At 35.6% G+C, this 13,824-nt stretch overlaps 1 protein-coding gene across 2 annotated transcripts in view; it reads left to right on the plus strand.

Moving 5' to 3' along the window:
- Positions 1-12,297, plus strand: part of LOC116167388 — a 23,356-nt gene extending 11,059 nt beyond the window's left edge. For both annotated transcript variants that reach the window (XM_031482741.1, XM_031482742.1), the window contains exons 2-3: positions 5,197-5,272; positions 9,806-12,297. In XM_031482741.1, the coding sequence (XP_031338601.1) occupies positions 5,228-5,272; positions 9,806-11,461 (1,701 nt within the window). In that variant the 5' untranslated portion in view covers positions 5,197-5,227 and the 3' untranslated portion in view covers positions 11,462-12,297. The remainder of the gene's footprint in view (positions 1-5,196; positions 5,273-9,805) is intronic.
- Positions 12,298-13,824: the final 1,527 nt, after the last annotated feature.

The following is a 13,824-nucleotide window of genomic DNA, read 5'->3' on the forward strand; positions in this document are numbered from 1 at the left end:
GTTCCACTTTGGCCTATCCGAGTATGCTAAAATCGATCGTCTGCCGCCTCAGGTTATATGACTTAAGGCGCCTATGAACTGAATCTGAAATGACCTATAAAAGGACAAAATAGTTTATAAAGTATACGGTTTTACAGTTGCTTTGGAAATTAGGTCGATGTTGGATATTGTAGGAAATATAGTACAGATTAATCCTACGGATTTTTATTTTCGATATTTATCATATTTTTTGAAATAATTAGAGTCGTTGATAAAACGAATTTAAAGGATAACTGGAGTTCTATTTTCGCGATGAACATGGTTTTTGGCGATTTATAATCTGCTAATAAAGCACTTTAATCCTACGGATAGCAATTTTTTTCATCTTTTATAGAAAAGCGCCAAATTGGTAAAAAGATTTGTGTGACGTCACGAATTTTTCAGTGATTTAAATCGAAGTTAGGCATCTTAGATTGCACCTCATACCTTCCGGCGAAATTGACTGTTGCTTTTGTACCTCGCTAATTATATGGTAATTAGATGATTAAATATGCATTATGACACAAATAAAGGGGAAATTCCTTTAAATATACACCTTTTTACCATCTTGTCGAGTTTCTCGTGGCTTATACTTTCAGTGCGGGTATCTATAACTTTTTATTTTTTCCGCTGTTTTTTAATCCTACTGACCCCTCGTTCGCACGGCACATATGTACGGCAAAATGACCGAAACGTAATTTTGACCGAATGGAACGCAGTATAATCTGCTAACAAAGTCCACTATTCGTACGGATAGCTATTTTTTCATCTTTTATAGAAAAGGTCCAACTTTGAAAAAAGATTTGGGTGATTTAATCACTTTCGCAGTTCCTTTTATCAATAGCGGTTCCGCTTTAACACTTTTTAGACTTTCTATGAAAATTAAATTCATTTAAGCACGTAAATAACAAATAGGTAATTTGGTCAATAATGATCATAGTAAATACCCAGCAACGAATTTATTGCGATAAATCTTTATTGAATATAAAACATTAGGGATACGTCTCACAACAACAGTGAAGGGACTCATAAGTATCAGGAAAAGATGATTTTAAAAAATAGACAAAGAAATGTTGTACTTTTATATAAAATATACAAATATTTACAATAAGAAAAAATACTTTATTAAATAATTAATGCATAGTGTTGCACCTCCCCCTCAACTCATGTAAATTGTTCTCAGGTCTTGTTCTCTACTTCTTCGTGGATCTACCAATTCCGGGATTAGCGAGTTGTAATAAAAGTCAGACAACTTCTCCGCCATTTTGGTAGTCCAAAAAACGTCATCTCTACAAAAACAAATTAACATATCTTTTCACAGAAAAAATGCGAATTATTTATTACCTTTCGATTTGTTCCACATGTCCTCTGGTGTATACTATGAAGTAACAAATATTTCTATTTGTTATGTGCAGTTGCCCTTGTACTTGATAGTAATAGCTATGGGTTTTTTTCAAACACCATGTGTCACCTGGTTCCAATTTAATTAGGGTCATTATGTAAGGTTGAAAACTCTTCTTCCTTATAAATGTTTGTATGTTTCTTATGCCTGCCTAAACTGTTCATCCGATTGCGATGAAACTTTGGAAAATGGTTGAACGTATGCTTCCTAAGGTTTCACATATATTAAAATGCTTCCCAAATTCTCAACCAAACGGGAAAAACGGAATTTTTCTGGGAATGGGGTACGAGCGCGTGAAAAAGTGTTCGAAATTCTCACGGGACTACTGTAATACTAATTACTATACTAAATTTTATTTTGCATTTTTGGATATTAGGTACAATTAAATTATGTGAATAGTAAGTTAGAATGTTATTATTCTGACATTGCAAAATAAAAACCTAATACGTTATGCGGGACAGTATGTTTACTCTCGCGTTCCTGCGGCCGACATTCAATAGTAACGGATACCCCATTACGCAATCATAATTATCTATCGACCATATTTACTGTGTCCTATTTTTTAAATACGTTTATCTCTGAGATAACAGCGTGGAAACGAAAAGTTTGATTTTTTGACATGTGATCATATGTTACTACCCATGTAATATAAATTTTAGATCTTTTTGCGTAGAATCCTGTGGCTTAATCAAATTTTTGGACCACCGTTTCTGAGATTTGACCCAAAATAGGTATCTTTTAAATGGAACGCCCTATATCTATAACATAATTTTTTTTTCATTCTTTATCCTGATTACAATTATGTATCAGCATTATTGACTGGTATAGTTTGCCTTAGTTACCATGGATATAATAAAAAAACCATAATCTCTATTTAATCTGCTATTTGTATTTCAAACAATAAAAACTTACGTTTTTAATCATTTTCATGGGTAAAATTGAAAAATTTATATAGGTTGTGATACATCAGTGTAATTAGGACAAAGAAAGCAAACAACTGATTTTATGAAACATACGGTGTTTACCAACTTCGGATCAAATCTCAGAGTGGTCCAAAACTTTTTTTTACTAGTCCACTAGATTCTACGTAAAAATATCTAAAACTGACAGTTATTATTACCTTTCTTCTATTTTGCATGGGTAGCAAGATATGATAACATCACAAAACCTAAAACTTTCGCTTTCCTCCTGTATATCAACAAACGTAACTAGATTGCTTCGGTTTGTGGTGTCTCAATCTAAATTGGACACCGACCAAATTTTCATATACTTTATAATAATGAGGTACCTAACCATCGGCCTAATTTACAATCGCCGGTAATAATAGTGCACCATATGCAAAATATTGCTTTAGAGAAAAATATCCATACTTGAAAAACTCAAAATCCTTTGAATAAACACTAAACAGGAAAATACGTAAACTAATAGTATTTTAATTACCATGCAATAAATAAACAAGATGAATTTATTAATATCAATAGAAAAGCTCATTAGGCAAGTGTTATTAGGCTCCTTGCATTTATAATTAAATCCATTGAAAGGTTATAAATAAAGAGACATCAAATAGAATGGGACAAATTCAATCATCTCTTTCTACTTGTAACATGCTCTTTTGAAGAGGTTAGGCAACTTTACACACTCCGTTTAGCACAACAAATTTACTTCAGAGGCGCCTCTTTCTACTTGTAACATGCTCTTTTGAAGAGGTTAGGCAACTTTACACACTCCGTTTAGCACAACAAATTTACTTCAGAGGCGCCTTAAGATCTAATTTGATTTATTATTGCATTTAGGGGATCGTGAAAAAAGTCGATATCATTCACTGAGGAGAACTTATTTAAAGTGATCAAGATCTTAATAAGTGGGGAAGTTGTGTTGCTAACTGCAAAAATAGTATTATTTTGCCCTAGCTAGTTTAACAAATTGTGCAAAATTTGGTATGAGTAAAGGTACACAGTCTCATGTGACCAAGGTTCCAGACTTGGCAGCCTCGCGCTCACGTAGAATGACTAACGACTTTTATGTCAATAGTCTTTATTTGTACTAAGTGTGAAGACGGGAATCTTTTTTGTTGACTATGCCTCTTTTAATTTTGGTGTACTAAGAAAACGCAAAAATGACAGTACTCGTGACCTATTAACTACAAAACGCGGACTGGTATCTAGGGTTGAAATAGACAGTGGTTCACAGAACCAAGTTGGAGTTTCTATTGGTTCCACTGACAGAATAATACGCGTAGTTCAGCCTAGGTCACAGAACCAACATTTAAGGCACCATTTGAGCTTACTGTCATTCGTAGTAACCAATTAAACCCATCACCTAAAACCAGTGTCACTTTCTTTGGCGCACATGATAAAATTAAAATTTGAGTCACTTATAAGGGGAGGAATTAACGAATCCTTTCAGCTAACTTAATATAATTTACCTACTAGCAGCTTGCTTAATTATAAAACTTATGTTTCCAATTACAAATAATTGCAGCAGAACGATAGTTTCGCGCGGTTAAATTTTCATTAATAATAAAGGACATACACAAATCCGTGATTCCTAACTTTAATTTATTAAGTGCATTCGTGACCAAAGACCTCATCTGTTGCTTTTATTCATATCAAACCACACGCAAATTTATATAGGATTATAGCTTCTTGCAAATATTCAGTATACCTCTAATTCAATTAAGCAATATTACCTTGTAGTGAATTTTTCCTATACTGGATTCGCACTGAACATAATTTACAAAAGCTTCTAACCGCACATTTTTCCATCTTTTCCCTATAAACGGGTATGCTTCCGAACGCTTTCTTTACAAGTTAAATATCTATTTCGCGTTTTTCAAATACACAAAAACAATCAGACTATGTCTATTCCTTTATTAACTTAACCCTTAAGTACACTGGAAAATAGCTCATTGCCATAATGTTGGGTGGTGGTTCGGGTTTGTAAAACTGACGAGTAGAATTTTGTCTTCGGCGTAATAAAGATAGGCTGTTTAAGCGGATCATTTCTGGCACGCCCGAATTCTGTCCCAAGGATAGCGCTTATGATAATGACAGGAGATCACTGGTGTTTTCCGCGGTGGGGTATTGAAGAGACGGGTCCTTCACCCTCCACTTCGCAAATAGCATTTTAGACAACACTGTTCGAAAGTGTATGTTTATATTAGTTCACATTAACCAACTCATATCGATCAGGGAGATTTTTGTGCCGCCAACATCCGTATTACTAGAACCAATAAAATTTTTTTAAAAGTAATCAAATGCTGAGGGCTTACAACCTCACATTTCTACACGTAATAATGGCGTATTCTGTATCGAAACTAAAATACGGGATATTTTGTATTAAATGTTGATTTTTAAAAGCAGTAAACAAGATTTATTTGGATTTATAAACAGTAACTATTATGCTTTTACCATTTCTCACTCCCTACTTGTAGTATTTGGCAATCTAAAACAAACTTTAACCTTTTCCCTTCATTAATGTTTAGTAGCATTTATGTATCGATCGAGGGTTGACTTACACATAGATCGCAAACCTGAAACCTGAAAACCTTTAATTGTACAGTCAGTAATTAAAGTAATGATCCTCGGATTTTTCATCAATTTATAATTTTGGTTTTTGTAATGTATTACCTCCATTTTAACTATATGCAAAGATCATTATTTTTATCTATGACTGTGCCATTATTATTAATTTTAGAATTATAAAAGCGTTACTATAATATGCAATTGCATTTCCTTTGTTACTTTTAAATCTTAAAACAGTTATCGTTATTTCAGAAACGTTTCCACTGGCGATTTTGCAAAGGAAATGCGGTTGCACGCCTATCTTCTGGCTGGCCTACTTTTCCATGGGGTAAGTATCTGTAACACTATTAGTCGCTGCGCCATAAGACAACGCAAACGCTTCTGGTCCCTAAGCAAGGGATGGCACCACTTAGGATGTGGTCTTCCCCCTTTGGAAATCTACCCAGCTCAGCACACTACACACAAAATTGCGTTCAAAATGACAGCCCTTAACAATAGACAAATAGTTATGTAAAAACCGGGTGCCAAATTCTGAACAGAGCAGCTCTTCACGCGCTTTTTTGTTTGTGTTTATTACTCATTACACACACTTATTACTAATAATTCATTTATTCAGTAAACGCAAAGATTCTTATTCAATCGAAACGTAACAATACAAATAGCAACTTATGGTACCCACTGACCGCCGCCACTCTCAATAAGTTGTTAAATGTGCAAAAGTGAGATGTATCACTTCTCTGTGATTGATGTACGTCTAGTGATGTTAAATTACACGTTTTTTTTAAAGTGCGTGATATTACGTGTAAAATTACCAATTGTTTATGTTTTTTACGTAATTTACAACTGCAGTAGGTGTAGTAGTACTGTAGTAGCTTCCTTTTTTACCAAAAATCGACTGCACCAAAATTTCTCGGAAAAACACTTTTTCTTATTAATTGTGGTGCGTAGAATCCAAAACAATTCGTACTTTTTCGATCGAACTTCTCAATCAAAAGTTATGGACTAGAAACCGATTTCGAAAGAAAATTCAAAGGGCTGTAACTTTTGAACTAGTAGCCCAATCTTGGAACTGTTTGAAATTATGGATTCTAAAGGCAACATTCTATAAGAAAATTTTTTTCCGGGTCGATCGGAGACAATTTTTTCTTCGAGGCTCAAAAAAAGGCAGTGTATAACCTTCCTTTTTTACCAAAAATCGACTGCACCAAAATTTCTCGAAAAAACACTTTTTCTTATTAATTGTGGTGCGTAGAATCCAAATCAATTGGTACTTTTTCGATCAGACTTCTCAATCAAAAGTTATAGACTAGAAAACAATTTCGAAAAAAAATTCAAAGGGCTGTAACTTTTGAACTAGTAGCCCAATCTTGGAACTGTTTGAAATTATGGATTCGACTGCACCAAAATTTCTTGAGAAAACACATTTTCTTATTAATTTTGTTGCGTAGAATCCAAAACAATTCGTACTTTTTCGATCGGACTTCTCAATCAAACGTTATGGACTAGAAAGTACGTCTCCATGTGATAATAAGTCATTAATCGAGGGTGAATTCTATATATTTAGAACTACCTATTATTAAATAAAAGTTTCTCTTTAGGCGATCGATTTCGACTTTATTAGTGTCATCTTCAGGCCGTAGCGTCAAAGAAGTTAAAATATAATTATATGTGGATGAATGGTGGTAACATTAAGATTTATGTGAAATGATGTGGATGTTGATGGGGCGGTTGACTTTGATGTGGTTGCAATGTGAGGTTATGTGTGATCATACATACACCCTCCAGGAAAAAACAGAATGAATCTTCGTTACCCTACAACCTTCGTAAGATATTATATACTGGAAGGTATTACTGGGAGAAATTTCTACCCCCAGACCCCCGGGTGGTATGTTTTTCCTCGGAACGTTCAGCTATAAAGACTTTTCAAAAATAATGTATGCCATATTGCCATGGCATTAACGCTCAGCACGCTAGGAGTCGTTTTCCGCTCTTGTAATATAACTATTAAGCACCATAAACATTACAGCCCTCACACTTGACGAATCGTTATGTAAAAATGCCTTTTTATTAAAGAAAAACCTTCTTTTGAAGAGGAAATATACTTTTATGTGCATTTAAAGAGTGGCTTTATCCACCCTTTAAACAATATCAACAATATAAACCTGTTTAAAGTACCACAAAAATTACAGCTGTCACAATAGACCAATCGTTACTTAAAAGTGTAACATCTTCGAGGATATTTTGATACAGAAGCAGTACAATCCAAAAGCTTAATGAAGAAATTTTAGAAATGAAAAATTGTAGTTGTCTTCGTGGACTTTTTCTCTTAAACTCCATACCCCTACAACCTTATCCTGGTTATGGTCCTGAAATGCTTCAAACAGCTCACCTTTGCTTCATTTAAAATTAGTCATAGGTAAACAACAATTCAAAATTCTCAAAAGAAAAATCGATCCACGTTTGTAAGAGAGCTTTTCAAACTTTTATTATCACTTTTCATCAAATTCATTTTGTAGCTTCTCAATGAGTTTCCAGTTGTTCAATCCTTTATTTGCTGAGATGCACTTATAGCAAGGTATTTTTGAAGCCAAAATCATTGGGATAACAAAATTCTACCGTCAAAAATCAATTATTTTGCCTTGGTTTGCTAACTTCAGTGATCCTTTTTTTTTCTGTACGTCCCTCACTTTGTTGTTTATTCGTGAGAGTGGTAGTGAATAGTCTCTATAGCAATATAAATCGTGGCACGGTGACCCAATGAGAACATGAATATAATTTTGGAATAAACAAAGATTTACCAAAATCATATATTGGTTGCTCTGATTAAATGAGACTAAGGGCCAATTGCACCGTCAAAATTAAGTATCCCTTAAAGTTAAGCATAACTTAAATACCATAGCAACGATTGTCTTAATAATCATTGCCATAGATTTTAAGTTCGATTTAAGTTTAAGCAAGGCTTAATTTTGTTGGTGCAACTGGGGCTAAGAGAAAGAAGAAAGAAACGAAGAGAGATCTTATAAGATATAAAAAAGCGCACGTTCCTAAATAAACCAGCTTCGGTACGCCCATCATTATAAAATACAAATCCAACTAAAAGCCATAACGGTAGTAAAATAAAGCGTGTAAAAACGAAACGTATGGATAACAATAGGTGATTACATTTTGCGTTGATTGTTCACACTTTTACTTGTTAAATTTTCTTTACATTATGCATTAATCACTACTTAAGGTGAAATTGAATGATTATACCTACCTACATTAATAATATTGCTTGATAATCGCCTAATGCTACAAGATTAATTACGAAAATTAACTCTTAATTTTCTATTTCTTCACGTTTTAATATACAATTATTCACGCAGCTAAAATTGCACCTTAGTGTCGCATACTTACCAATTTAAACAACTGGTTACCCTGAAAATTACTCAGTACTAGGTAATTAATCGCAAATGTGAATGTTGTACGAACTTTGTAGGTTAATTTAATGTAATCATTCGGGGCGGTCTCTCATTAAATTATTAGGTTGTAGGAACTATAATAACTGTGCAACATTTAGGTAGATACTTGAGCGTATTAAAACAAAAAAAAAGCATTCGCGTAACTATAAAATATTGTAGCACGACAGTAATAACCCAAATATGACAGGTTTTTTAACTAGCTATAGACTGATTTGATGATAATTAATATTGTAGTTAATAGACAGTTTTAAAATATTATCTTTAATTAGTTGATCTGTAGAAATAATTAAAAAAGTGTTATATTCGTTTCAGCGGTTCTTTGGTCTATTTCTTTAATAGGCGCGTATTTGATTGTTTAGTAGGTAATTGGTTTCTATAATTAATGTTATATACGTCATCCGTCATTTGTAACTAAGTTGAGGATTCACTCTGCATCCTTTCAATTTGGAATATTCGATGTGAGTTAACCTGAAAAAGAAATGGGGGTAAAGGCAGGATGCTGCTCAATTTGATTGACTTACGCAAGAACAGCTCGTGCCACGATCGATGTCCGTTAACGGAACAGTCTTTCGCAATAACTACTCTCTAACATGTATCCAGTTTCCTTCTGTTGTATCCCAGTGTGTCAGTAGTTCAAACCTTACAAAAGTATTTTTTATTGTCGTTTATTTAATGTAGCGCAAATCGTTTAGCAAACTCTTGTTTGATTTCCACAATTGTTGAAAGCGCCATAAAAATGAGGAAAATGAGTTTTAATTGCGAGTTTGAGAGCCTATTCCGACGTGACTACAAGTTGGCCAACTGACCAAAACGGTTTATTTGGCGCGACGAGATTAAGTAACAGGTCGTAATTGAGCCAATTTGGGTATCTGGAACACGAAATTGTAATAATGATGGGGTGTCGGTTTTGATTGATCAGCGATATGACGGTGGTTGTGTCGGCATCTCGATTCAAGTATGTGTGTGGGTCACTAATGACTAAAGGCGGCCGGTCAAGAAACCGTTATCAGTCCGGGCCTGCCTCAAGCACTATCGAGCCTTAATGCTCCACATATTAATTAAATTCCAAATCGCAATCAAATTTTCTATTGAATACTAAATTTGCTCAGTATTTCTAGGTTAATTGTGTGACTTTAAAACAAGACGAATTTGTATTCCTTTAAAAGTGGAATTTATAGGACGCGAGACAGTTGTCTCTTTAAGAAACGAAGCCGAGGACTGGTTCGTGCGTGAAATGGTAGATAAGTACCGTCCGACTAACCCGTCCTTGCCAATCCGTTACATCTTCACGCGTACACTTAAAAATTCACTCTTGAGATCGAGAGTATTGCCGAAATTTGGGTTACGACTCATTCAGGATTTCCTGTTTCGACGCTTCTAAAGTTGACTTTTCGTTTCAGCTAGCGACTCTCAGTACTGGAGAAGAAGTCGATGTAGTCGAGGCAGTTTCGAATGTCGAAGACGAGCACGGCGTTCACGAGGACAATGCGAAAACGGACCAGTTGGCTTTGGAATCGGAGCAGGAAGGGCCGCCGAAAAAGTTAAGCTACAGTTCTCCATCAAGAAATCAGCAAAATCCTTCCAGAAATGGACCGGGTCATATCGGCCTGACACCCCCTCAAGTGGGAGGCAAACCTTACGGGCACAGCAAGCCGGTGTTCGACCACAATTCTTATAACGGCCCTCCGCCGCCCTTACCGAACAAGCATCAGGCGATGGAAAAATACGGCAGCGGTGGCGAAATCTGGCCGGCACCTGTACCTGAGATGCCAAAGATTATTTCACTAGACGTTAAGTGCGAGAAAAGCCTCATGAAAGTATACATCGGCTTTGACAAACCTTTCTACGGCATAGTTTTCAGCAAGGGTCACTATAGTAACGTTCACTGCGTCCATCTACCGGCCGGGCTCGGTCGAACGTCGGCCCACTTTGAAATCGGCATTCACGCATGCGGCACTTCCGGGAACACCGAAAACGGATTGTACGGATACGGCGCCGAATCGGGATCGGGAACGTACTTCGAAAATATCATAGTGATCCAATACGATCCGCAAGTGCAAGAAGTATGGGATCAAGCCAGAAAGTTACGGTGTACGTGGCACGACCAATACGAAAAATCGGTGACGTTCCGGCCATTCCCTGTCGACATGCTGGACGTTGTTAGAACCGACTTCGCCGGCGACAACGTCGGATGCTGGATGCAAATTCAAGTGGGAAAGGGACCGTGGGCTTCGGAGGTGTCCGGTTTGGTAAAAATCGGGCAGACAATGACAATGGTGCTCGCTATTAAAGACGACGACTCCAAATTTGATATGCTAGTAAGAAATTGCATGGCGCACGACGGCAAACGGGCACCTATTCAGCTTATCGATCAAAAAGGTTGCGTAACGAGGCCCAAGCTAATGTCCCGCTTCACGAAAATTAAGAATTTTGGTGCGAGCGCGAGTGTTTTATCCTACGCCCACTTCCAAGCGTTCAAGTTTCCCGATTCAATGGAGGTGCACTTCCAGTGCACAATTCAAATTTGCCGATATCAATGTCCCGATCAATGCTCCGATGGTAGCAACCTACATTTGCTGCACAATGGTATAACAGATTTGGCCCACGTCAGTCCAGATACGGGATACGGCGCCCCACACATTCCTCTACCTTTAGAAGCCTACCTGCAATCCGGGCGACCACGAGACGAACGCAGATTGAAACGTGCAGTTACCACCGACCCCGAAAAGGAAGTCGGAGTAAATCGAGTTATACGCGTTGTATCCACTGGTGATCTAACCTTCTCATTGGACGACAACGGAACAGCCACAGCTCCTACTATGGTATTCTCAACCAAAGAAGAAATTCTTAATCCCGGTCTAATTTGTATGACGACAGTTGGCTTTACAGCTACCTTAATCATCTTGCTCAGTATTTTAATAGGTTCTTGTCTCATGTCGACATTTTTATGCTTTAAATTGAAACCGTTTTCAATAAACAACAAAGTTGCCTCTAACTTTGGGGCAACGTCACCAAAGGATAAGAAGACCATGCCAAAAAGCTGTTTTTACTCGTAAAGATATAGTTTAATCGCGTTTATGCGAACGTACAGATCGAACAAACTAGGAAAATAACGTTGACGCTTTTAAATTAAGTTATTTATTATTGGCCACCTATACTCAAATTATGCTCCCGTAGCCGAACGCCTTTGAGTATAGCGTACCTAATCATGGTGAGACTCGTTTGAATATAGCCCCCACGGGGTTTACACAAACGAATGGCTCACTGATCGCCCGTTTGGTGCGGAACGCGTTTTTGTACAGTGATATGTATATATACAATTAGTAGTTTTATTATTTATTTAATTATTTAACGTACATTTTTGGATGTGGTCACGGTTGGTTACTGATACTGATTGTTTCTTAAAGTAAACGTATGAATTGAAAATTTTTATTATTTAATATCGTTTAGTTTAAGTTAGTTCGTCTTTTATACGTAAATAAATAAGTACCTGTCTTTTTATTTTTTAATAATATATAACATGAGGCAAAAATACTGATAGTCATATGCATAGTTCGAGAAAAAATTATTTATTTATTTATTTATTGAGATTATTTATTAACTAAAGTATTGTCAAGTTTTTTTTAAAGTATTCGCCCAAATTTGCTGTTTAGAATTGTATATTTTAGGAAAGGAAAATTAAGTATAATGAAAAGTTTTTGAAATTGTTTTTTTTTGTCAAATTGTCCGTAATATATGTAAAAATTGAAATCATTAAAACGTCACGGGAGGTGCTTTAGCGGCACATAAAGTGGCGACAAAGATAAGTAAGTCTGTCAGCCGCTATCAATGGGGTTCCAGGCATAAATTTTTTGTATATGCAAAAGAGGTTCGTAATAAAATTGAATTTATATGTATGGTTTTAATGACTGGTTGTAATACATTTTGAAATCGTTGCCTAAAATTAATTTGCGAGCAAACCGTCCTCTAAAATATTCAACCCAATTCCCTCACAAATCTCCCTATCATGATTTTTAATCGCAGAAAATTCACCCTCTGTTTGGAATATTCAGCTTTTCAATATTATAAATCACACCGCTGTCTCTTTTGGTTCTCGAGCTAGACGAGGAACAGACAGGCAGACGGACAAAACCCACATAACGGGAATCTTTTTTCTTTCGTGTATGTGTAACGGACTAGTTGCATTTACAGGGGTTAGAAACCTCTCTTTAGAAAATGTATTTAATTCTCTACGGCACTGGTAAAAATGCTACTGTGGCAATTAATCTTTTGCAATGAAATAATTAATGCCACGGCTGGCTCAGTAATAAATAAACTTTTAAATATTCTCACCTTGTGGAACGTTAGTTCTTTATCTCCTCGTATATTTGAACCTGAAACTCAAAAACCTGATGCTCTGTTTTGATCATTCTCGAATAAATACTCGTTTGAATGTATTAATGAAAATAACGTCCAGTTTTGTAATTGAAAATACTGACGTAATTCATGTACAGGGTGTCCCATTAATAATGGTCACAGGCCATATCTATGGAACCGTTAATTGCACAGCTTCGGGGAAAAAAGTTTGTTAACAGATAAATCGCTGGAAATTATTTTCAAGTTTGTAACTTCGCCGCTAGAGGGCGTACGATTCATGGTTAAGTAGACAAATGACTTTTTTCCTAAAATATACCCAACAAACATGCATAAAAAATATATGCATAATAATCTTGTATCAATTTTGCATCATTTTGATGGAGCGCAAAGTTCTCTAGCTCATAAAATATGTGGAGTGGAGGAAGGGGAACATCTCTTTAAGGAATTGATTATAACTTCGGATTAGGTTAACAGATTTTCACATAATAGGTCTTGTTGGAAAGAGCTCTCTTCGTGGAATCAGATTTTACATGAAGAGAGTCTATTTAGTAAACGTGGTGAGTGGTAGAGGGCGCGATGTGACATTAACATAAACTTTGCAAGTTTTTTTTTTAAATTTCAAATGTAACGATATAATTATTATATTATATTATCAAATAAGATGAAAAAGCGAGAATATCAGTGACAACCGCATTTTGATATCTGTTTTCTAAGCAGAGATATGGGGAAAATACGAACATTCACAAATTTTAATTGCAATATTTATATTCATCCAAGTTGGATTTGAAACAAATGAACGCATAGCAACCGATTATTGTCAAAGTGAATGAGGCGATGGCAGGTCAAAATTAACACTCAATCTAAGTTTTTTAATTATGAGCAACAAAATAATGATTCAAACTTTAAATCAGAGAAATATGAATTAAGTAAATAATAAAAGAAATAATAATTATAATTAACGTAAATGTTCAATGTCTGCCATTATTTTCGACACAAAGACGAGTCTCTGCTGTGTAGAGAGAACAGTTGCTTTAACTTCAGCCATGACTATGAATTACATTTC

This window comes from Photinus pyralis, unplaced genomic scaffold (genome assembly GCF_008802855.1).
Source record: "Photinus pyralis isolate 1611_PpyrPB1 unplaced genomic scaffold, Ppyr1.3 Ppyr1.4_LG3b, whole genome shotgun sequence".
Taxonomy (NCBI): Eukaryota; Metazoa; Arthropoda; class Insecta; order Coleoptera; family Lampyridae; genus Photinus; species Photinus pyralis.